Source organism: Mus pahari, chromosome 6 (assembly GCF_900095145.1).
Source record: "Mus pahari chromosome 6, PAHARI_EIJ_v1.1, whole genome shotgun sequence".
Lineage (NCBI taxonomy): Eukaryota > Metazoa > Chordata > Mammalia > Rodentia > Muridae > Mus > Mus pahari.
The window spans coordinates 9,365,043-9,376,139 of NC_034595.1; the positions used below are offsets into that span (position 1 = coordinate 9,365,043).

General features: G+C 39.8%; 1 protein-coding gene across 1 annotated transcript in view; it reads left to right on the forward strand.

The window, feature by feature from the left end:
* Rad23b (RAD23 homolog B, nucleotide excision repair protein) overlaps nucleotides 1-11,097 on the forward strand; it is a 39,093-nt gene that overhangs the window by 26,320 nt on the left and 1,676 nt on the right. Inside the window, exons 5-9 of the mRNA XM_021200255.2 lie at nucleotides 1,509-1,564; nucleotides 4,075-4,202; nucleotides 5,380-5,515; nucleotides 6,513-6,640; nucleotides 7,940-8,131. Of these exons, the coding sequence (XP_021055914.1) occupies nucleotides 1,509-1,564; nucleotides 4,075-4,202; nucleotides 5,380-5,515; nucleotides 6,513-6,640; nucleotides 7,940-8,131 (640 nt within the window). The remainder of the gene's footprint in view (nucleotides 1-1,508; nucleotides 1,565-4,074; nucleotides 4,203-5,379; nucleotides 5,516-6,512; nucleotides 6,641-7,939; nucleotides 8,132-11,097) is intronic.

The window sequence follows — 11,097 nt, forward strand, 5'->3', positions numbered from 1 at the left end:
GGAACTCACTTTGTAGACCAGGCTGGCCTCGAACTCAGAAATCTGCCTGCCTCTGCCTCCCAAGTGCTGGGATTAAAGGTGTGCGCCACCACGCCCGGCCCATAGTTATTCTTTAAAATAGAAACTAGTATATTTGTGATTGTCTCTGTGGGGTAAAAGCCTTGGGTAGGGAAACTACTTGGTTTTTATATATTCTTTGGAAATCTTTCATCCTTTACATACTTAATGTTTTAAGTAGAAACTTTAAATGTTACATAGCAGATTTGTTTTAGTTGTGACAATCACTGTGCTTGAGTACGTTGTTTCTGTTCTTAAAGTTGGAATGGGGGATGTTGAGATGGCTCGGTGGGGAGAGGTACTAGATTCCAAACCAGACAACCTGAGTTTGATTTATTTGCCCTAGCCCAGATGGTAGAAGAAGAGAGCCAGCTGCTGCTCATTGTCCATTGCTCACTGTGTACTGTGCCTATAACAGATACACCTATGAACGCAAATACATTTAACTCAAAAACTGAAATTGGAAAGAAGTATAAATGTATTGAGTGCATGTGATTATTTATTCTTTCTGTCACTTTAAAATTTGTAATAGTGCGGCTGGTGAAATGGCCTAGCAGTTATAAGCACTAGTTGCTCTGGCAGAGGACCTGGGATTCAGCTCCCAGCACCCACAATGGTGGCTCACAACTGTCTGTAACTCCAGACCCAGGAGATCGAATGCCTCTTCTGATTTCCAAGGCACTATTCCTGTGGTACACATACCTAGACTCTGGGATACTAAAATTGTAATTGTTACTTATGCTTGGTGTACTTTACTTATTATATTCCACCTTCCCTTTCATTGCTCTTCTTTATTCCTCCAGATAGCTTCACTTCTTTGTTATGTATATAATACGATCATATATATCCATGTCTGCATTTCCATGGTGATTTATAATCTTGTCAGCCTTTTATGTTGATCTTCATTTTCTCAACAGAACAGAAATGTCTACATGCATGGTTTTGCTGCTTAACCTAGGACCTTATGCCTAAAATTGGTTTTCTTTAGGTTAGCATAGGTTCTATACCCCCACCTCCCTTTTTGTGTATGCTGTATAATTTGTATGCCTTCTTTCCCTATTAATTGTTAGAAAACCTCACTGAAAGACTTGGCCGCCTGTTTGCTTTATGTATGTTGCTACCTTTTCTCATGTACTACTTTTGATATCTCTTCTGCTGTGACTTGATTTCTAGGGTATTCTAACTGCAGTGCTGTTTTCATACTTAGAGCAAGGTTTTTAAGGGTGTTGTATTTATAGCCCTTTGATATTGTTTACAGTGATGAAATCTCAGAAGTCTAAGATTGAAATTTTTTCCTTAACTATAAATCCTACAGGTACAGCTTGGACATAACCTCTTAACAGACTGGCTTACCCACACACTTTAATATTTGAAATATTCTTTAAAAATTGGTTACCGAAAAATGAATTTTGCATACTTTTTGAAATGATTTTTCTAAAAATTCTTTACAGTACACCAGGAGATTCTTCCCGGTCAAATCTTTTTGAAGATGCTACAAGTGCCCTTGGTGAGTGTCTAACGTAGAAAACACGTCAGGTGTGCAGTGTCATCTTATAGATCACACTGACAATGTCAGCTTCATGACCACTTACAGTTAAGTTTCAGAATGATTTATTTATATCGTTAGTGCTAGAGACTTTGATATGTTCCACTGAATTCTTTAAAATCTCCTCTTACGGTTAAGTACATTCTTTGAAGCAAATGTGGTCTTAACAGGTTTGGTCTGTGGATGGCCTATTAAAGAAGTGCCTTTGGAAGGCCTTGCTGTTTTCTTTTGTGTACCTCATATCTGTCTGTTCGCCTGCAGTTTTCATCCACTATACTGTCTTTCTAGATTTCCAGCTGTATCCTATTGGATATGGGCACATAATGAAAAGGTCTTGCCCTAATTTTTGATTTGACCTGTTTTTATAAAGTCTTTGTCTTTCCCTTCATCACTAAACTGTCAGCTTTTCCCTCCCATGATTAAGCCCCTGATGTACAGTTCATGTTTTTATTGTTCATTGGCTAACACTCCTGTTTCTGTTTTGGTACAGTAGGTAAAAAGGCTGGGATAGTTAGCAGCATTCAGACAGCTCTAAAATCTCATGGGATAACACATTGATCATAAACTGTTTGAGCTTTAACTCGATACCCTTGTATGTAGAGACAAAAATGTAATGTTTTGTTTAAATAGCCCAAGATTACCTGGGCATACTAAATTCAGAATTTCATCTTTGAGAAACTGTCCTGGGGTAACACTGCCATCAAATACTTTCAGAAGCATCCATTCATGAGACTGGAGGGATACTATTTCATACACAGAAAGCCATACGTTGTAGAGAACTGTTAATTATAAAAAGGAAGAACTAGGCAAGAGGATTGCTAAGAGAATGGCAACCCGTTCTGTAGGTTCAGAGCTAGAGCCAGCTGGCACCTGTCACAATGTTATTAAAGGTTCTGATTGTTACCAGTATCTCCACAATAGAGTGCTTTGATATTGTTGATCAGGAGCCAAGAAGACAGTGCTTTTTGCTGCTGCTGTCACTGGATCGTTCTACCTCAGCTTTATAATCCCAGGGTCTCTGCCCTGTTGAATCCCTGCAACTTTAATTCCCATTTGGCTTTTGTGATACCTTTCCTGTTCTGTGTATACCTCAAACCCTTCTTCTCACGCACTCTAGTAAAATACCATTCCTGACTCTAATTATGTGTTTTCTGTGGTTCTGGTTTAGACCATAGTTAAACATTTAAACTGTGGGAATGGCTGAATACCATGCATATGATGTAGGGTTCCCCACATGAATTGTGCTACTCATTTCCCTCTGAACTTGCATGCAGACTTATTTAAACTTCCAAAGGGAAATCTGCAGCCTCCCAAGTCTTTGTTCCCTTACTTGCTTGCACCAGTATACTTGTTGTTTTCATAGATGGCAATATGGCTGCTGGTCACTTAAACTAGAGGGCAGAGTTAGGGGTGGAAAAGGGAGATCATAACCAATCCACTTTCTGAGGTGGCAAGAAATGCAGTGTGGTGCCCAGAACACAAGTGGGAAAGAAAATAGTTTTGACACAGCTGAGTTGATAGTGGGATCAGCTTTCACTCAGGCAAGCTACTGTCCATCTGGGAAGATTGGAGATAGCCTATCCATTACTGCTCAGGTACAATACTTGTAACTCCATCCCTGGTATGAAATTGTAACTTTCCTAACCTCTTTTCCATCAGTTTGAAAATACAAGGTGTAAAAAGAAGAAGATAAAACATAGTCTTATTGCACCAGGATTGTTTGAAATATGTACAGCAGTGGACTTGGTCTTTTGTGCTATAGCATTTGTCTTTATGTCTCATGCTGTCCTTGAACTTGTGTAGATAACACTAGCCTTCAGTGTACAGGTGCTGGCTCCCTGCTCTCTTAAGAACAGGTTGCCTCCCTTGACCTGTAAATTCTTTCTTGTATTTGTACTTGGTATTCCTACTATGCATATAAAACCTCCTAGTTTTCTGTTACTTTTGTAAGTTACCACAAAGTTAGTGTGGTATAAAACAGTTTGTTACCTGGCCATTTTTATAGGTCAGAATCTTTGACATAGATGTTGCTCTGACATCTATGATACCAAGGAATCAGCAAGACTGTGTTATTGGGAGACTTGGAGAACCTAGTTCCTTATCACTTCTAGAAGCATGCAGGCGGTTTCTCCACCTGCAAAAAAACCACAGCAGAACTCTGGGCCTGCTTTTGTCTTTATTGTCTCTAACCCTGTTTCTGTCCCACTTTTAAGGACCCGGACCCTTGTAGATGACATTGGGTCTATCTGGAAGGTCACTTCCCTTTGTCATACATATTTATAGGTTATCTGCATATTTATAGGTTCTGGGGTTAGAACATGGACTTTGACTTCTTACATTGTTTATTGTCTTTGCCTAGCCTAGCAGTCTATGAACCACAGACATTATGCAGTCAAGAACTATGGAGAGAATGTTTGTTGAATGTTCCTGTACTTTTTTTTTTTCCCCTTGTCCCCCACACACCTGTTTAGTGACAGGTCAGTCTTATGAGAATATGGTAACGGAGATCATGTCAATGGGCTATGAACGAGAACAAGTAATTGCAGCCCTGAGAGCCAGTTTCAACAACCCTGACAGAGCTGTGGAATATCTTCTAATGGTGAGAAGTGTGTTTTACTTGTCTCTTTCAGACTCTTGCAGAAATTAAGATTTTAATAGATGAGTTAACAGTCCAGGAGAGTGCATCATATGCTAGAAGTTCCCACCCAATAGGAACATTGTGTGTTGCTAAAATGGAACCTTCTGGGAGAGATTCTGAAGTGATTTATTTAGAAAATGATGTGAGGTGACTTACGATGTGGTTCTTCTTCGGAGTAGTACCTTTCACACTGGTGAAGCTCTGCTGGAGGCGACTTTCTAATTGAACAGACTCACACCTTAGATCTGTTAGGAATTACTTAGAGCAAAATCCTCTGTGAGGAAGCAGCAGTAACTTTTTTTGTTTGAGAATTTGATGGACATTCTGGACCCTGAATCTGCTAACAGTCTTGTAATTCCATGTGAAAAACAGTTGTTTTGAGTGCTTTAGCAGAGTTAGTCCCATTAGCCACTGCCTTTTCTTCTTTAAATGAATTTGGCTTTGGTTTAATAGGAAATGAACTCATTACCATCTGTTAAAGTATAAGAATTTGATGGATTTTTAAATGGGTATAACTGCCATTTGTTTAAATCTTCTGCATCAAAGTAGAAAATCTGAGTGTACCCTTGAAATTGTAATAATTTCAAGATAAGTGCTTGAAACATAAGAAGAACATCATTTGAAATGTAAACTATTAACGTTACGCACCATTCTGTCCATTTGTTGATCATTTATTTTTAATGTGTGACAGTTTCTAGGTGATACTTGTTTAGGTCAGTAGAGGAGACTTGGTTGCTTGTCCATCAGTTGCCTGGTTCATGTAAACACAGTTGTTTGTGGAACTGTGACCTTCACAGTGGAATGTCAGTTTATGAAAACCTCTGCAGCAAAAGTCGCCTGGAACTCATGGACATTGAACACCTTAGTTACTGATACTCTTAAGAGTTTAAGTGGACATGGGTTGTGGCTGTTACAGGATAGTGCATCTGTCTGTTACTGGAAAATTCTGTTGACCAATGCTACCTTGTAATGTAAATGCTACAGTGCATTGTATCTGGGCCACTTGTAAGATTTCATAAGCAGACATCTATTGTACACAGACAATGTTCAATAAACTACAAATGTTTTGCTGTGTCTAATATTTAGTGTTGGGGGAGGGAGAGAGAGAGATTTTAAAATTTGGAAATTGTGTTGGCAGGGAATCCCTGGAGATAGAGACAGTCAGGCTGTGGTTGAGCCTCCTCCTCAGGCTGTGAGTACCGGAACTCCTCAGTCTCCAGCAGTAGCTGCAGCTGCAGCAACCACGACAGCAACTACAACAACCACTTCTGGAGGTAAAGTGACTGTCAATGACAACTGGTCCCGAGTTTTTAGTGTAAGATTATTTAATGTGAAATACTTCAGTGGTTAAGCTTCATTCCCAGAACTCTTGGATAAACCTTATGTTTTTTTTTTTCTTCACTCACAGTAGAGAGATTTTCTGGCTTTTAGTGTGCACCAGTGTTGTCAAAGCTTACACTACTAGTTCACTCTTAAAAACGCCTATTCACAGTTTGAATTCAGTGTCCGTTTTAAGTGGATGGCTCACCTTACTAAGAGTGTATCATTTCAGGCATGGTGTAGAGGCACACTCCTTTAATCCTAGCATTGGAAAGCAAAGGCAGACACATATCTGAGTTTGAAGGAACATTCTCTACGCAGCAGAGTTCTCAAACAGCCAGGGTACATAGGGGGAAAGAGAGAGAGACACTGTCTCAAAAACGGTGGTGGTGGTGGTGGTGGTGGTGGTGGTGGTGGTGGTGCTAATTTAGAAAAGGCTGGGTTTTTTGTTTTGGGTTGATAGCTTCTTGCTCTTATTTTGGCAAACAGTTGGGACTCTTTCTCCTAAGAGGAGGCGTAGCTCTGGCTCAGATTTTAGTATTTCCTATTCACCACCTACTAGGTAATTTTGGTCCCTGAGTCTCACTTTATTATTACACATAAGTATAGGACTAAATAGCCATAAACACACATATGTTTCTTATTTGTGAGTAACTGCAATAACATGACAACCTTTTATTTTGATACAGGACACCATTTTTTGTGTGATGGTTCGTAGGGCATTGTGGGTGGGCTAGCCTCTCAGTATTCCATCCTTTGCTAGTATTAGTATGACTTCTCTAGAGCAAAGGTGGTGGGCACGTGGGGGTTGGGAGGGTTTGTGGCTTGCTTGCTCTATAACACTCAAAGGCAGGTCCTTTTCATATATAATATTTTCTGTCTGAATGGTTTAACTACCTGCTGTTAGATGAACTTACTGCTATTGTTTTGAAATGTTTGTGTGTATTTCAGGCCACCCCCTTGAATTTTTACGAAATCAGCCTCAGTTTCAACAGATGAGACAAATTATCCAGCAGAATCCTTCCTTGCTTCCAGCTCTGCTCCAGCAGATAGGTCGGGAGAACCCTCAGTTGCTGCAGGTGACTCATCCGCATTAATTTGGAAAATGGGATTGGAATGTTTTGCTTTGTACTACAGTTAAGCCCAGAGCCTGTGTTCTACGTAGGCATAGTGAAGAACAAATTAAGATATAAAGATTGACCAGCTTATATTGGTTAACTAATTTAGTTTGGGAAAGGTTTATTTCCTCTTTCAGATTTCCCAGGTACATTAATGTATTAGAGAATCTGAGAGGCTGTTTAACTTTATAAATTGCTTTTCATAAGATTGCTATGAGTGGGAACATTGCCCTTAGAAACTTACCTATAGGCATTCTTCATGCTCAGACCAGAAAATAGTTGAGTTTTATACAGCACAGAATAACCTATTAGTGTGGAAAATACAGTATATACATGAAGAGTAAGTTCTTTACTTAGGTCCGTGGTAGCTTTCTTTCTTTTTATTTTTTTTTAAAGATAGATTTATTATATTTATATGAGTACACTGTAGCTGTCTTCAGACACACCAGAAGAGGGCATCATCGGATCCCATTACAGATGATTATGAGCCACCATGTGGTTGCTGGGAATTGAACTCAGGACCTCTGGAAGAGCAGTCAGTGCTCTTAACTGCTAAGCTATCTCTACAGCGCCCATGGTAGCTTTTTTTAAAAAAGATTTATTAATTTATGTATATGAGTACACTGTAGCTGTACAGATGGTTGTGAGCCTTCATGTTGTTGGGAATTGAATTTTTTTAGAACCTTTACTCACTTGGGTCGGCCCTGCTCACTCGGGTCAACTCTGCTCCCTCCGGCCCAAAGATTTATTAATTATTATAAATAAGTACACTGTAGCTGTCTTCAGATACAGCAGAAGAGGGCATCAGATCTCATTAAGGATGGTTGTGAGCCACCATGTGGTTGCTGGGATTTGAACTCAGGACCTTCGGAAGAGCAGTCAGTGTTCTTACTCACTGAGCCTTCTCGCCAGCCCCCCATCCCACCCCCGCAGCTTTTTAATGTTGATTTTTGGGAGTGGAGTATTTTTGGAAGAATTTGCATTTTCTCCATCATTTACCTTTCAGAACTGTTGTGTTTCTTTAGTAATATAAGAAATCACTTAAAACTAACTTTCTTTCTGACTCTTAGATAGAGCTGGTCTGAAATTCAATTTACTATAGGAGTCAGGCATGCCTAAGATGATCCTCTGCCTTCCCAGTGCTGGAGTTAAAGTGTGGTTCCTCACGCCTGGCTTATCTTGTTTTTATTTAAGATTACTTTTTTCCTACGGACAGACAGTAAGTATGTATTATTTCTTCTGTTTTTGACATCACTACAGCAAATTAGCCAACACCAGGAGCATTTTATTCAGATGCTGAATGAACCAGTTCAGGAAGCAGGTGGTCAAGGTGGAGGAGGAGGTGGCGGAGGAGGCGGTGGAGGTGGAGGCGGTGGAGGAATTGCAGAAGCTGGAAGTGGGCATATGAACTACATTCAAGTAACACCTCAGGAGAAAGAAGCTATAGAACGGGTGAGTTTAGGTACAATTGGGTTCCTTGGTCACCTAGCACCTGGGCTAGTGGCTCCTGCTGCCATGCGGCTGTGGCATTTCTTCCCTTTGTCCCAGGGACTGCAGTAGAGATTGTCTATCTTAGCCACGTCCCCTGCTTTTTGTCCTTTCTTGGCCCCAGTAACAGCAAATACCTTCTTGAGTAGATCAAATGTGACTTAAAGCACTAATCATCCAAACTGATTAAAAATCATTCATTCCCCATACTTTAAATGTTACTTTGTTACTGTCCCCAAAATGTTAAATTATAAATTATGTATATAAATTACATGTGAGTGGTGTACAATAAACATGAGACATTACCCATCTCTTTTTGTTGTAACAAGTGGCCTATGTCTTGTGTGTAATGCTGTGATCAGTAACTCCATTTCTCCCTCACTTTTTACATTGTTTTCACATTGTTATGAAGTGTTTTGAGATGGTAATCAGATAGAGCCCTGTGTTCACAGAGATCTCTGCCTCTTGCTGAGATAAAGATGTGCTTGCCCATGTCTGGCTTTACTTTTCTTCTGTACTTGGGCTTCAATTGGTTTCTCATTGTAGCTTTTCTTTTCTGTGATTTTTATTTTGTCCATTTTCTTGGTGTTGCATAGAACATTGCTTAATCCAAGTGAAAGTCAGGTTTCCAATTCCTTCAAAGAATTCACAGATCGCCCTTATGTGTAGGGCTGTGATCCATAGTGAGTTCTTGTGGTAAGGAGTATCTGCTGTTTTGCCTGTGGATATCCATGTATCCCAACACCATTTGTTGAAAAGACATGGTTGAAGTTACAGGTTCCTGTAAAAAGTCAGTGGTGCGTGGATGTGTCAGGGTTATTTTGGGGTGTTTTGGTTTTTCTTTTTGTTTGTTTGGGTTTTTTTTCTTTGTTTTTGTTTGTTTGGTTTTCTGAGACGGTTTCTCTGTGTAGCCCTGGCTGTCCTGGAACTCACTTTGTAGACCAGGCTGGCCTCGAACTCAGAAATCCACCTGCCTCTGCCTCCCGAGTGCTGGAATTAGAGGCGTGTGCCACCATGCCCGGCCTGGGGCTCAGTTTTAATCTTTTGATTTAGGTTTATCCATAGCCATCGAGGCCAGTACCTCACTCCTCACCACCTTTACTGTACATTTCTAGGAAGTTTTCAGGCTTTCAGGCTTCAGACAAGTGGTCTGGAATATGAAGTGTATATTTAACATACCAAAGTGTACCAGGCCTCCAGTTTCTCTCAGCATCCCTCAGTCCCTACCTGTTACAGGCCATGACTGGCATACCCCACTATGTATGCTGAACTTTGCAACCCATGGGCTGGGCTTCCTCTCAACCACCAGCTCTTCACTATATAACCCAGACATTTTAGTCCCCTTCCTTTCCCTCCCCTCCTTTCCCCTCCTCTCCGAATTCTCCCCTCCAACACCACAAATCAATATTTGCCCTCCTTCTGTCTCCCTGACTGCATGTCAGCTTCACTCCTGTAAGGTTGGTGAATTTACCCCCAGAGCTTCCCCCAATTTGGTTTGAATTGACTCATTTATCTGGCAGAGAATAACTGATTAGCAAGAATGAAATCAGAGGGTATGAAGTGCTCCAATTTTGTTTTGGTCTACAGAGTGAGTTCCAGGACAGCCAGGGCTACACAGAGAAATCCTGTCTCGAAAAACCATTAAAAAAAAAAAAAAAAAAAAGTGCTACTTTTGAGTTTATCCCTAAGAACTATTCTTTTTGATGCTGTTGGGAGTTCTTATTTTTAAAATGTTCATTGTTAGTTGCGGAGAAGTACAGTTTGGTTTTGTGCGGTGTTCTTATATTCCCCCAGATCTTGCTGAACTCATTTGTTAGTTTATTCCCATGGAGCTTACTGGTTGGGAAGTTCCCCTTCAGTGTCAGGTGTGAAGATTTTGTCATAACAAGTTAAATACTTTTTCTAAGTTTATCAAAGGGTCATCTTTCATTCTTACAAGTAGCTTATACTCTATAGAAGCAACATTTGCATACCAGGGATAAAGCCCACTGTCTGTTTTATAACAACTGTTAACTTTGTAGTTTCCTGGTGGTGGATATCTTGTTTTAGTATTGGGGAATTGTGGCCCCACATAAGGAGTAGAGGGTAGTTTTGGAAGAATTTAAGAATTGGTCTCAATTGTTTAAGGAGCTGGCAGACTTTATTAGTTGCCATCTGGGCCTCATTTTCCTTTGGGAAAGTTCTGTTATTACTACTTCATTACACTTTTGTCAAAAGGAATGTTTCTAAATTTTATTTCTTTACAATTTGAATCTTTAGTTTTCTTTTTTTCCATGATCATTTTAAATGTTTGTCAGCTAATGATCTTTTTGTGTGTGTTTAAAATGTGCTTGTTTTTGGTTTTTATCATTGAAATATTGGTATTTTCTCTTACAATACATCCTGAAGTTTCCACTGCTCCCAGCCCAACTCTTTTCAGCTTTTGTTTTGTTTTAAATGTTACTGGTTTTCTTGTTAATATTAAGTAGTTAGTATTACTCTTATTAAGGTAGATTCAATCATTAAAGAAGCATGTATGTTTGTACACACTGCATGTTTGAGACAGTAATATGCTCTTATTAAACATTTTCCTGCTGTCAACACCAGTTGCCTTACAGTGCTGGTTACTCTTTGATTTCCTTGTTGGTGCTCTGTATGATCGTATGCTGTGACTGACAGTGGTGGCATTGTAATCTCCAGGTACAGCAGTATTGCTGATTTTTCTCTTCTGTCTTTATGTGTTTGTGTGGTAGTTTTTGGCCTCTTCCTATATATGTCTATCGTGTTTTCCTGGTTCCCTTTCTTTAAGTCTTAGAAATGTCCTTCATCTCTGGTAACAAAGTGACTCTAGTTGTCTTTTAGTTATGATGTTGTCTTTATATTTTTGTTCTGTTTTGTTTTGTTTTTCGAGACAGGGTTTCTCTGTGTAGCCCTGGCTGTCCTGGAACTCA